At 46.7% G+C, this 14,906-nt stretch overlaps 1 protein-coding gene across 1 annotated transcript in view; it reads right to left on the reverse strand.

Moving 5' to 3' along the window:
• LOC149360901 (cytochrome P450 3A11-like) overlaps positions 1–14,572 on the reverse strand; it is an 87,546-nt gene extending 72,974 nt beyond the window's left edge. The window contains exons 1-2 of the mRNA XM_089567952.1: positions 14,540–14,572; positions 13,964–14,098 (exon numbers count right to left, since the gene is read on the reverse strand). Coding sequence (XP_089424078.1) covers positions 13,964–14,098; positions 14,540–14,572 — 168 coding nt within the window. The remainder of the gene's footprint in view (positions 1–13,963; positions 14,099–14,539) is intronic.
• Between the last annotated feature and the right edge of the window lie 334 nt (positions 14,573–14,906).

The following is a 14,906-nucleotide window of genomic DNA, read 5'->3' on the forward strand; positions in this document are numbered from 1 at the left end:
CAGCCTCAAAGTTTGTTTTCAGCGACATTTCTCTTGCAGGGACGCAGCTTTGCGTTATGACGGCGACGCCACCTGAGAGTCGGTTCGCCGCCTGTTCTCTATCTCATCAGAAAATATTGAATTTTTTCAAGATATTGGTGAGTTTTAGCAGTAGGTTTCTCTCCTGAAGACCCAAAGCTATAGGCGACATTGATTTAAGTATGTCTGTAAGGTTTGTGTAAATTCTCTCTGTTCTGCTACTGTTGCACTCGACCAAAAATGCCATTTTTTAGTGTGTTGGGAATCGGGGAGGTTAATTTTCAGGAGGCATCATTCTTGGCTTCCGTTTTTTTTTTTTTTTGTCTAGAGAGAGAGTTACGCGGCCCCTCCAACACGGCCATGCTGTGGGTGGTATCCATCGCCTCACTGGAGGCGCTGAAATCCAGTGAAATGACGGGCGTACGAGTGGTACGAGCCTCTCTCTGTTGGAAGATATCTTGTGGGCTCCTGACTCGGAGGTTGACAGGCCCTGTTTCGGAGTTGGCAGGGCAGCTCTCACAGCGTCCTCCTGAAGGGTGCATTGCTCTTTCGGGGCCCCGATAGGCGACGCCTGGGCAGGCGCTGAAAACCGGTGTTGTGCACCACTCCATCGCATCGGTGAAATCTGTGCTTGGAGCAAAGAAAAACTTGTTCGTTGTGACGCGCCGCCTTGCCTCCTTGAATGTGATGTTTTCATATGTTTTGAAAGTTACTATTTTCTTTCCTACTTTCCATTGCGAGCACGATTGGGAGTAGGCTGGGTGATCCCCGGAACAGCTCTCGAAATGAGGTGCAGCAGTACATTTGTCAGAGATATGTTCGTTTGAGGAGCATTTTGCGCATTTTTATTGACCACGGCAGCTCTGCGAGCCATGGCGATATCGTTCGCACCTGAAGCAGCGGCACGGGTTGGGGATGTATGTTGAGACTGCATTTTTGCGTAGCCTACGTCTGTTCGGTACGGCAATGTCCAGGAGGCATAGGTGAGGACTATGTGCTTAGGAGGGATTACTTTGTTTTTTTTTAGATTTTTATTATGTGGACATTTTTTACATTCTGCTCCTCCAGTCCTTCAAATATTTTTTATTGTGTCAGGCAGATGACGTCATTACAGATATTACACCATGCACAGTATTTAGGGGCCGGTGTGGTGCACAGTAACTGGACTTTCTCCGGACGTGAAAAAGTTTGAGAGTTTAGGTAGTTGAATTTTATCCCGGATTTCTAGTAAGATGTCAGCAATGGCTAACTTCGTTGCCTTTTAGCCAGGTCCCAAAACTTCTGTACGAGTCTCCTCTACGAACAAAAGTTAAATCATTTTAGCTGTTTTTCTTTTGATTCACTGTGGAGTATGTGGACTGGCAAAAGGTTCTTTCTTTTTGTTGAGAAATTTCTATATCACTTCGGTCCGCCTTTTTTTTAGGATGGCGCTCATCTTGTGATGGGGAGAAGCCTTAAAATATGTTTGTTGCTCGGCCACGGTGCCAGTCATCCAGCACGCAGCCCAACAAAGGAACGGGACAGGAACTTTGAAGAAAGCCCTACCCACGTCAGCTGTACGCCGCTGTAACCAAATCTGATGTACCCAGGGCAGTTACTCATATAGGGATAACCCTAACTGCCTAGAAAAAAGAAAAAGCCATTAAGAGAGGAGAAGACATGGCAGTTCTGAGAAACAAGATAGGAAACTGAAAGATGAAGGGGGAAGGGGGTAAGAAAATGCCACTGCCGATTTCCCCGGAGGTCAAGCCAAAGGTGAGATCTACAGGCAACTGAGGCAAGAATGGTGTGTTGTCTCCGCTGAGAGGACTTAAATGTACAAACGCTCGTAATCGACTCAACCACCAGGATCCCCTTTTCCCCGGACACGGCTTACCCACTCACGGCTAAGCGCAAATCGTCGGGTCCGTGGTGGCCCACTGATCATCATCCCCCTGCGGCAATGTCCCTGTGGATGCTTGGGAACCTGTGGTGGCGCAACTCACCAACATCTGCGTGTTGCATACGCCCCTGCGGAGAGTTGTTTTAAGTAGTGTCCAAACCATCAGCACATCTTTCATCGGAGTACGAGACTAGCCAAGGCTACGAAAACTGCGTGGGGAAAAGCAGTCAAAAGCAGCCTATATTTCAAGGAAAACGGCTATCGCGATGCACCCAGCATGAAGGAACTCTTGAAGTGATGAGAAGAGTGCGATGACATCATCAGCCGCTGACCAATTTTGACAGAACTTCTTCCTTCCTTGTGGATACTCATTTCGGCCTTCTAGGAACCATGTGAAGCGCTTGCAGATCATTCGCTCTATACGCTTAACTACGCAGCTCAGTAGGGCGATGGGCCGGAAGGATGCGTACCTTGTTGACTGCTAACAAAGTTCCAAAACAGGCACAACTTTCGCCAGCTTCCATTCCGTTGGTACTTCCCCAGTCATCCAGGAAGAATTCTAATATTCCAGGAGTCGAAAACCGGAGTTGTAGGGCAGCTTTGAGATGGCGTCATGGGACACCTCATCGTGACAAGGAGACGTGCGTTGGCTTGATTCCGCGATAGTTGTGGATAGCTCTTCCGTTGTGAAAGGCAGGTCCAACGCTGGCATTGCCGCCTGTGGAACGCCTTATTGACCATCTGCAGAGATTGTTGAAGACACTTATCCAACTTACAGTATTCTGCTTTATACTTCTCAGACTTCTTTTATGAACGAAAGTTCATAAAAGAAGTGGGCACGGCGGACCGAGAGCGACCATGTGGCCTAACAGACCATTCTTGTGCCTTGTGCAGGTCCTTGCTTTTGGTCTCGTCGGAACAAGAAAGCAAATCAACCAAGTTGACGGGCAGATCAACCTTCCAAACCTGCCAGATGCAGTTGCTGACCCCCGATCTGCGACTGCGTCAAGTTTATCAAGGAACCAAAGCTCTCTTCTTCCTTTGGCGATATCTTTACTGCTCCGTGATGCACCGACAGCGCCACCAACACGACACGTGACCTCATCGCTTTGGGATATAAAAGAGCAACTTCAAGCCTTCGACTTCAGTGGGCACGGCAGACCGAGAGCGACCATGTGGCCTAACAGACCATTCTTCTGCCTTGTGCAGGTCCTTGCTTTTGGTCTCGTCGGAACAAGAAAGCAAATCAACCAAGTTGACGGGCAGATCAACCTTCCAAACCTGCCAGATGCAGTTGCTGACCCCCGATCTGCGACTGCGTCAAGTTTATCAAGGAACCAAAGCTCTCTTCTTCCTTTGGCGATATCTTTACTGCTCCGTGATGCACCGACAGCGCCACCAACACGACACGTGACCTCATCGCTTTGGGATATAAAAGAGCAACTTCAAGCCTTCGACTTCAGTGGGCACGGCAGACCGAGCGCGACCATGTGGCCTAACAGACCATTCTTCTGCCTTGTGCAGGTCCTTGCTTTTGGTCTCGTCGGAACAAGAAAGCAAATCAACCAAGTTGACGGGCAGATCGACCTTCTAAACCTGCCAGATGCAGTTGCTGATCCCCGATCTGCGGCTGTGTCAAGTATATCAAGGAACCAAAGCTCTCTTCTTCCTTTGGCGATATCTTTACTGCTCCGTGATGCACCGACAGCGCCACCATCACGACACGTGACCCCATCGGTTTGGGATATACAAGAGCAACTTCAAGCCTTCGACTTCAGTGGGCATGGCGGACCGAGAGCGACCATGTGGCCTAACAGACCATTCTTCTGCCGTGTGCAGGTTAGTGCTTACTACAGCTCTGTTAAAAGCGACAACCGTGGTCTTTTGGTCTTGCCGTGCCCACAGCAAGCTGTATTAATGGTGTATGACGTGTACTGCGTATGGTTGCTCCTCTTGAGCGGAGATATCGAGTTGAATCCCGGACCTGACACGGAAGGTTCCAGCACAAATGAACTGCTTGAAAAGCTGCTTTTGGGACAGAATAAATTAATTGAGGATGTTGCAGCACTTCGTATACAACAAACTAGCATGGAAGCACGTCTGGCGGAATGGGAGACTCGATTTGCAGAAATGGAGAAACAAGCCGGGCGCGTGGAAGCACTTGAAAGCACGGATAAAGCCTTAGAAGCGAAAATTACGGATTTGGAGGAAAAAAGTAGACGCTCGAATTTACTGGTTTTTGGGGTATCAGAGGAACCAGAAGAGACAGAGGCTGTACTGCGTCGTAAAGTTCTAACTGATATATTTTCTACCAAGTTACAAATCACGTGCAAGTCTGTAGCCCGAATACATCGGATCGGCAAGAGCGATAAAACGCGGCCAGTAATTTTATATTTTCAAGATTACGAAGAAAAGAAAAGTATCATGCAAAATGCTTTCAAACTCAAAGGTTCTAATACTTCTGTTCAAAACGATTACTCACGAAACACGCTCAGGAAGCGTAAGCTTTTGTGGGACAGTACTTCAGAGGAAAGGGAGCACAAAAGAAAAGTTCAACTAATCAACGAGAAACTTCGAGTCGACAACGACCTTTACATTTGGGATGACGCTAAAAACTGTAGGAAAAAATTTGTAAATATAACATTGCTAAACAAGACTGACATCTCCGGCCTGATACGAAATATATGCGCCTATTAAATATAAATGCACGCAGCATTGTTAACAAAAGTGATCAGTTAGAGGCTATTATCTTAGGTTACGACCCGTACAACGTTGATTAGACCGAAACATGGCAACACAGTGGCATAGATGATGAAGACGTCTTTCCACCATCTTACAGTGTTTTCCGTCGTGACAGATCAGCGAGGGGAGGCGGGGTGGCTGTGCTGGTAAAGCAAAACTTGTCAGCAACTCTCTTGTCTCAGGCTGATAGCATAGAAACTATTAGCCTAAATATTTCTTACTATAGACATTCATTCTTGCTATTTGCCGTTTATCGAGCGCCTGGCTCACCACCCCAATTCCTGTGTGATTTGCGTGAGCATGTGTGTTCATTCGTACATAAAAAAATTTTTTTAGTGGGGGACTTTAATCTTCCAGGAGTTAACTGGAAACCTTGTTCTCCTAGTGGTGAATTTAGCACTCATGTTAATTATATGCGTGAAATAATATTATGCCACAATTTGCACCAAGTTGTCAACTTACCAACGCGAGTGCATGGTTCTTCATCATCAATGCTTGATCTTGTCTTCGTGAGCAAAACAATCCAGCATTTTTTAGTATCAATTGAACATGGAATATCTGATCATAGAATGGTGTACTATTCGTGTCATTTAAAAAAATGTACCGCTAAGAAGGCAAAAACTGTACAAGTTAAGGACTGCACACGTGCCAGAGACGAAAGCGTGTTAGATTACCTCGATATACACCTCAGCACCTTTCACGGAAGCAATGTAGAAGAACTTTGGGACGAGTTCAAAAAAATCTGCACTCATTGCATCGAAAATTTCGTTCCAACGAAAACAATGAAAACAGGAAATGAAAACCCTTGGATAACGCGTGAAGTCATTCACTTGAAAAGAAAAATAAAACGCTTAAGACGACGGAATGCCTCACGAACTACAGTACAGAACTTACAAGCTACGCTGAGCTCGTCAATTGGGCATGCCAAACGGCATTATTTTAATAACACTTTGCCGCACTTTATTCGTACGGCTTCAGAAAAATTCTGCAAATTTCTGAGTAAAACGAACAAGGCAGTGGATCAAATAATAAAAGATGGCATTCCCGTTGTCGAAAAGCAAAGTATCGCCGAAGACTTTAATGCATTCTTCCACAGTGTGTTTATTAACTCAGAAGAGCTTGCACTTCCCTTTTCACCTTTATCAAATGTATCTCCTGAATTTGTATCCGCCCAAGGTGTGCTTTCTATGATCCTTAATCTAAAAACAAAATCTACCCCAGGACCGGATAACATACCGAATGTTTTTCTGCGCCGATACGCAGAAATGCTGTCACACTTTCTGGTAATAATGTTCTGTGCGTCACTGTCCACTGCAGCCCTTCCCCCTGACTGGCGAACGGCACGTGTAGTACCAGTGCCTAAGAAGGGAGACCCCACAATGATTACTAACTACCGACCAATTTCGCTAACATCATCTTGCTGTAAGATGCTTGAACACGTCATAGCCAACTTCATCAGAGATTTTCTGGAGGATAACAATATACATTCACCTGCGCAGCATGGTTTTCGGAAAGGATTTTCTACGGTGACACAATTAACAACGGTAATCCATTCCCTTGCTAGAATTTTAGACAAATGCGGCCAGGTGGACGTTATTTTTTTAGACTTCAGGAAAGCCTTTGACCTTGTTTCACACTCTAAGCTTATTGATAAACTTAAAATGATTAACCTTCCTCCTTTTATTACTAACTGCGTTGCTGCGTATGTCACTGATCGTAGACAGTTTGTTAATATTGATACTTACTACTCCCATGAACTTCCAGTTACTTCAGGCGTCCCTCAGGGCAGTGTGCTAGGACCATTGTTGTTTTTAATATATATTAATGACATTGTGAGCGTTATTACCGCACCCGTCCAAATACGATTGTTTGCAGACGACTGTGTGCTGTTCAGGGGAGTGTCAAGCGAGGATGACCAGGTAATTCTTAATAATAATTTACAAAACATTCTTTCCTTGTGTCACTGTTGGGATATGCAGTTGAACGCTGACAAAACAATGTATATGAAAATAACCAAGAAACTTAATAACCTTTCTTTTCCCTACGCCCTCGGGACAGAACCATTAACCGAAGTCAGCGAATATAAATATCTTGGTGTCACACTAACAAACAGCCTAAACTGGAACACTCACGTAACTAACGTATGTGACACAGCTTTTCGGAAACTTTGCCTTCTCCGTCATAAATTGAAGCACGCCCCGCCGAAACTAAACTTTTAGCTTATACATCATTAATAAGACCAAAACTTGAATATGCATGCGTAGTATGAGACCCTTATACCAAAACTAACATTGACGCTCTGGAAAGAATCCAGCGTAGGGCAGTCAGGTTTATTTTTTCTAAGAACCGTACAACTGATTCCCCGACAGCACTAATGAAACAACATGGAATACCGACACTGGAACTGAGAAGAAAAATTCAGCGCTTAAAATTTATGTTCCTTCTTAAAAATAACCTTCTTGCTCTAACTCCTGATCCGTACATAACACTACTTACGGCACGCCGAACACGACATCGACACGATGACTCTCTAACGCCATACAGCACCAGAACTAATGTTTTTAAATATTCTTTTTTTCCTCGCACGATAACAGATTGGAACAACTTACCTCTGCCTCTTCTAACCAGCATTGATTCACTTGAAACCTTGAATTGATCTTGAATATTTTTCTTGTCTGCTTTTTGGTTGCCCAAACTGATCGTGTTTTTGCCTTGCTGCAAGTTTGACATTTCATTTTTGTATATTTCATTCATTGACTTACTTCTGTTTGTTTATGTTTGACTTTCCCAAATGAAGAGCTCGGTTTGCATTTCGTTTAGTCCTTGCTTTGCTCATGTTCTATTGCCCAGAGAACAAGTGTTTTGAAATTATTATTTGCTATCTTCGTTCTGTACACTTATGTCATTTGTATGCCCCTCCTGCTTGGGCCGTAAAGGCCTGCAGTATTGAATAAATGAATAAATAATGCAGAGCGAGAGAGCAGCGAAGGGGTGAAGCTGTTGGAGTGGCGTACGCATACCTCTAACGACCTGCCAAATATTGGTTACTCGTTGGCGTAGAACAAAAGTCACGCCATCTTTGCTGACTGAGTTTATCCAGATAGCGCTGAATGCGTCGTTGTGCCCGTCGGCAGGCGCGGAGGTCTTCAATGTTTTTTGTCCGCAGAGATTTTCTTTCAGCTCGCCTGCGAATAGCGCACAGCCTTTGAAATGCCTCGTCATTTTCAGGTTGCCTACATATTTAGCTGTAATTTGTGTAATTTTTGTAATTTGTGTATTTGTGTACTTTCTCTCAAGAAATGAGTCATGGGCGATACTAATTCCTCATTCCGAGTAGCGGCAGGTATTGCTTAGCTTGCATCATCGTTCTATGCATCCAAATCTTCAAATTATATAATTTCTTCAGCGCCGCCTGCGCTCGGACAGCTGGTATGAGGACTGGGTAATGGTCACTTCCACGTGTTTCCAAATCGGTGCAGCAGTCAAACTTGTGGGCAACTGAACTTGTTACAAACGTCACGCCGATGCTGCTGGCAGTCGTCAGGCCTGGGAGGTGGGTTATGCTGCCATCATTTAGCGACTCGGTTGAATTTGTTGAGAGAAGTTCTGCAAGCCTAAAACCTCGAGCACGTGTGTGTTAGCTGCCCCACATTTCATTGCGAGCATTAAAATCTCAAAAGATATAATGCTATCAAGTTCCCAAGCCTCGAAGAGTTGAATGGCGTGCCTGCCTCAAGATACACTACAGCCAGCGTGTACTCTTGTCTGCCAATTACTGTTACTGCGCCCACGTATTCGTTGTCACTGTGGGGTGAGACATAACCAAGGAGGCCGGGATATCCTTGCGAAAGCCTATTAGCAATCTGCTGACGTCATCTCGTCGTTGCGAACAGGGTATCCGACCGGAATTTTTTCGGGTTCGGTTCAGATTCCGTTTCTCGCGTTTCGGGTTCACTTGCGGGTTCAGCTTCAGAGCGACATTCCATTCCGGTTCGAACCGGTTCCCACCCTACTCATCATCATGATCAGCCTGACTACACCTTGTCAGGCTGTTTACTTTTCCTGGCACATAAATATATAAAATGAAAAAATGAAAAAAAATTTGTTCAATTCGAGACGTTATCACTTTACCCACTATGTTTATTGTCCGCGGCAAAAACACGAATTTACGGCAAGAACCGCAAAATGAAATGAACCCGAAATTAATGCAAATCAGCTATGTGTACGCTATATCTGTCTGATGAGGTATAAGGCGAAAAGCCGGTGGATTTTGCATCTACAAAACCCTCCAGCTTGAGCAGTTTCGGAGACCCCGTCCCACGAGTAATTGGCTTCCCCTGAAGCTCGAGTCAGTCGGGAATTTCTCATACGCAATGCACTTAGCGGGCGCCAACATGACCGCCGCACGGGGCCTCTACGTTCCCGCGCTCTACTGAGAAACGGAGCTGTCATGTATCGGCACCTATACACTCACAAACACCTTTCCGCCCCCCCCTCCCCACTCTTTTGCTACATGGTACAAGAATATGCGAGAAACCCTCCACCACCCTTCCCTCACCCAACGAGAGCCTCGTGGGAGCACTGGCTCTCCCTAGCGTCCAGAGCTTACCAAACGTATTTTATTAATACGAAAGCATTACTAGCTATGTCGGCGGGTTTGTGTCCGCAAATAACGTGTCGGCATCAGTTGCGAGGAACTATAAAAAGATATCGTCTTCAAACTGGTTATAATCAAGGGGCGGGGGGGGGGATGTGAGGATGTCGGGCAAAAACTTTGGTGCCGATCGGATTGATTAGAGCCAAAAAAGCGACCAGAAGTGCGCGTGGTCGAGGCGCCAGTGGCGGTAAATTTCAATCGCCGGAAGTGTAGTACCATGTGTAGTACAACGTGACAGGATGTGTGGGCGGAGCCATCGCAGCGCCAAATTTGAATGCCTGAATGAATACCTCGGTGAACAATTGGGGGAGGGAGGGGGGAATTTAATCGAATTCTAATCAATACTTCACACTTAAATAGTAAATGGAGATGATGCATTAAGTATGGGGAGGCGACTAGGAAGCGTTAATGCTTTTGCATTACTCCAATGCGGTTTGCGTAGTGATCTCCAAAGTTTTTTAACTCACCTCTTTGATATTGCCTTTGTGACAAGAGTTAGGTACCACGAGCCCCAATAGCTTAGTATCTTCAAAAGCTCAGATAATCATGGCTTCTCGCTAGTATAGTGAGAAATTGCGACTTTGGCTTATTATGATGACGTCGACCTCTTTTGTTCTGATAAAAAGAGTATGATAAAGGACGCTTGGATGGGTTGAGGACGGGTCGTTTCAGCACGAACACAAATTGGCAACATCTTCGTTGCGATGTGCGTTGCAACTTTCTTGCAAGTGCAGCAATCTGCGATGAAGAAGTTATACTTGCACTGCACAGAATTTCTGTAACTTTTTCTGGGGCGCTATCAAAGGAAGCCTGTGCGTCTACAGCATTTTTTGCAATCTTGATACAGTCCGGTGAAACGGTCGTGCACCATTTGTCCACCAACTTGCTTCGGGGTATTTATTTTCAAAACTACAAACCCCTTTCTGGCAGCTATGCTTAATAGGGGGCCAAGTGTTCGTCTGTCTTTTATGGACACGGTCGTGAGAGAACTCTGTGCTGATACATACAGTTTTCTCACCCTTCGCCTTTTCTTAGGATACCTGTACGACCTCTCCACAAGGCAGATTACAAAAGTTGTGATCGGTCATTACTTCCTCTACACACATTACCTACACATTACCTACACACATTACCTAGCCTTTCTTGATATCAGTGTATTAAAACGAATTGAAGCGGATGCAGTCGAGACCACTTACAACGGCCGCAGATATAACGCACGCTCGCTTATTATGAACGGGTCCAGTGATACCGTCAAACTATGCATAATGATTTGGTTTGGTTTATGGGGTTTAACGTCCCAAAGCGACTAAGGCTATGAGAGACGCCGTAGTGGAGGGCTCCGGAAATTTCGACCACCTGGGGTTCTTTAACGTGCACTGACATCGCACAGTACACGGGCCTCTAGAATTTCTCCTCCAAAGAAATTCTAGCCACCGCGGCCGGGATCGAACCCGATGCATAATGACAATGGCAATTCGTCGCAGATACAAATGAATCACTTTGCCCACACCACTCGGTTATAGCGAACGAGGAGGCGCCGTAAACTATGCCCCCGAAGTTGATGATGTTGTGCTCGCAGTAAGTGCGCAGGTGAAAGAGCGCCTCTCAACCTTCATGACACCGCCCCGTAAAGAACATGTCGACCCAAAAATGCAATAAGAGTCGGCACTGCTGTGCGCAGCGCTAACCGGAAAGTCCGGCGTCCGGTAGTACTGTAAACGGTAACGTAAACACGGTAAAGATATGCTATAACTCTCTATTGAGACAGTCAGTTACCGCCGGCCAAGCCCGCGTCGATGGCCTACGAGGGCAATCCTTGTCCGAGTGTTCGCCGGCTGGGCAACGCATCCCAATTGAAAGCAGCGAGGTTCGCGTGAGAGAGGGGCACCGTCTAAAGTGAAGCTACTGACCATGGTTGGGGACAAATAACAGCAGTGATTTGAGAAATTTGAAAGCCTTTCTGGCCATGCTGGTCACGTGGTATACATAGCCTGCTCAGTCGGCTCCATCTTTAGCTCTGCTACCACGTGCAGGCAGCGTCATACAGCGTACAGTCCAACATATGCACTCTGTGCCATGAGCGCTGCGCTGCTTTCGTCGCTGCATGAGCCCAGGGACGACAGAGGCATATTCGTGAAAGACATGAGAGCGCAAAACGGGGACACGGACGAGGAAGGGAACAGGACGAGCGCTGCCTTTCCGTCTCTCATGTCTTTCACGAATATGCACCAACAAGCCCAGTTTCAAGTACTTCTTACGACAGAGGCAGCTCGGAAACACTCGCTATCATACGCATGTACATTTGTGACAACGCTTCATTGACCCATAGCTGGCCAGATGTTTCCTCGGATAACTACTTTCCTGCAGACCACAAAATCGCAGAAGCGCGTGCTCTGACGAAGACGTTGAAGACCAAGTACGAGCACTCCCGTACTGCCTATAATCTTATTTATGAGGACGCCCTACCACCATCTGCTGTGGACACTTCCACCATGATTAGTTATATCCCGTCCCTAAATTTGATAGTTGGCAGCAAGGGTCTCGACGAGGATTAAATGACCGCCCTAGATAGCCTGGAAAGAGCCGCGGCAGCTCTGCTTTGCACATGTAGGCGCGCATAACGCAGTTTTATAAGAAATAAACGCCACTTTTAGCGGCCTTAGTAATTTGGATGTTATACAGAGAGTCCACTTAGTGTGAACATCGGATATAACCAAAAGAATCCGCGTTACCTTCAGGTTCATTATAAATGGGCTCGACTGTAGTTTCAATCGGCATCAAAAACCTTTTCCACGCTTCAAACATGGACCTTACGAGTTAGACCGAACCTTCGCGCCATGAATAACGAGGCGTCTGTGCCGTGGTTAGTGAACTGCTACCTTTGGGAGCATTGAGAAATCATTGAACAATAATATATATATTTTTGTCGTAATGCTCTGTTTTTTGTAGACATGCTTCAGCAGTCTCTTAAAAGAGACACTGAGATCTTGCACTTCACTTCAACATTGCTGTCTGCGATGAAAGATTTCGTGCGAACTCATCGTGTTCATAGGACCGCTTGTGGAAAACACGCATGGTGGATGAACATGCAGAACCGCCGCGTTTAAAGAGATCATTGTTCACAGAACGGTGCTTTTTAACGGAGGAGGAATATGCTGCGCAAGTTCAACTTCCTGACTCGTTCCGGAATTCAGATTCCGGAGTAAGGGAGTCATGGTGATACCAAGATCTCTGAATTCGACGAGATCAAGCTAGGAACAAGGAAGGTTACAGAGATTCCTAACGTTCCATGCAACAACGATAAAAAGAAGCCTCGGCATCTTTAAACGGAGCTTTTCTGTTGCGTCGCCACTGGTAACAATCCAATTCGGAGTATGCATGCTCTTTTAGTTGTTCTTTTTACGGCGTTAGCAGGATAGCCTGCTTTCCCAGATAACCTCACTGTGTGCGTTGCGTGGGCGTGCGTGCACTCACGCGTGCTGGTCCTAATGATGATGGATTTAAACAGCGCACTTTTTCTCCCACTCGATTCAAACTCGCGACGTCAGACCAGAAAGGCCCCCTGATCCAGTTTTAAGAATTACAAAATTGCCGAGCCTCACGGGCTTCGACTACAAAAAAAAGCTGTCTTCAAGTTGCCTTATTTCCTGAAAACGGCCGAGGGCAAAGGTGCATGTATTTTCTGCGAAGCATATTACAATAGGTAACCCAAGCCCTTCGTGACGGTTACACGCCGTGCACACCACGTCACACAATGACGTCACCACAGATGAGAGACGGGGCTCCAACTCGTGCCGTCGCTGCGGTTGCACGCCGTGCAGACCACGTGGTATGGTGACGTCACACCACGTGACACAATGACGTCACGACAGATGAGAGACGGGGCTCCAACTTGTGCCGACGCTGCGGTTGCACGCCGTGCAGACCATGTGTTATGGTGACGTCACACCACGTGACACAATGACGTCACGACAGATGAGAGACGGGACTCCAACTTGTGCCGTCGCTGCGGTTGCACGCCGTGTGAATCACGTGGTATGATGACGTCACACTCCCGCGCATTTCGAACGCGCGTTCACACTCGGTGTAGGTGAAACGCTCGCTCCACCGGGCAGGCGGACGCGGCTTCCGTGGCAATCCAGGCGCTCACCCAACGCGCGTCTCGGGGTTAGTCGGCGTTCCGCTGTAGCCATGCCGTTGTCTTCCCCCACGACGAAGGCTTCTAGTGGTTGTATTAAAATGACCAAGTATTCAACCAACGAAAGCCATGTATTACCAAGCCTAGCCATCAATATGCTTCGCATCTGACTAGGCTTAACCTTAGCTAAGCCTCGGCCATTTTATTTTATACCTTTGCTATCTAATAAAAAGTTAGTTTACTGTGAAATCTGCGTATATGTCATAAGAGCGATACAGGTCCCTAAAAATTTTCCACACCGTTTTTTAAGCGCATGCACCACTCAGAATACCCCTGATTCGGTTCAGCACAAAAACATCGCTCCCCGATCTCCTGTTTACTGCTACCGTCGTAGAGCACCCATTAATTGGCATTAAAAATTGTTTTTTGCGGGAGCAAAATGGCGCAGTAATTGTCTTGCTGCGTTTGGCGTGTCACCGAACTGAAGGTATTCGACCGCAGAGCCCCCAGCCCATATCCCACTCACCGTGTAGTATGTGCGGACCGTGTTGCGTAGATACTGCAGGAATCCAATGTCCGCCACACCTCTGGAAGCCCAGTATTGCCGCCTGCGGTTGGCCACCCTGGAGCAGGAAAGGAAGCGCGCCTTAGCTACAGTGTGCTAGAATAGGCGCAGTGTGTCCACACAGCGGAGCGCGCAACACACTGCTTTGAAGCCGGTGGCGTAAAGAGGTCCCGGATGTATGCGGCGGCGCTGCAGTCGCACGGGCTGTACGGATGCGTTCTCCGTGCGTTGCGGCTTGGGTAGCGGCGTGCTTGCTGAGCGCCTCCTTGCTTGCGAAGAAAAGACGCATTTCGGTCTCTCGAGCCGTGTGATGTTTTGCTGCAGTGTTCGCGAGTGACAGCCGATACCTAATCACCGACGGCAACGTCATTGCTTTGCGCCGGGGGTGAAGATTTCGTCTCGCTACTTCAGTCACCTGATTATTCTGACATGAAAGGGAATGTTGCGTCACTTTATGAGTTAGTTGATGCTGGAAATCTGACGCTGGTAGAGGTAGAGCAAAGGCTAAGCAGTGGTCCAGCTGAGCACCGGGCTTACGTGGAGGAAAAGAGCGATGACCGCCTCACCCATTATATGGCGGGGTATGTTGCGCGGAAATTTTTAACTCGCAACAAATGGGAGGAGTGCTGCTTTCTTGTTTTGCAGAACTCTAGCATTAGTAGCAGTCTCATAATTCACAAAACTTTGTGACAGGGGAGGCGTGCTGTATCCCTCCAAGTTTCTTTTTGAAGCAGTAAAGAAACTTGAGGGAATATTTACAACCTTCATCAGCCAAGAGGAGCTGTGCAGTGACAAAGCCAAGTTTGGCTATTCCATTGGGTGCAAACTGCATACCGACGATTTCACATCAGCAGCTGTGCGCTTTTATGTCCTTACAAGGCTGCATTTCTATGTTAAAGGATTT

This window comes from Amblyomma mixtum, chromosome 2, assembly GCF_055824585.1.
Source record: "Amblyomma mixtum isolate Tamu chromosome 2, ASM5582458v1, whole genome shotgun sequence".
NCBI lineage: Eukaryota > Metazoa > Arthropoda > Arachnida > Ixodida > Ixodidae > Amblyomma > Amblyomma mixtum.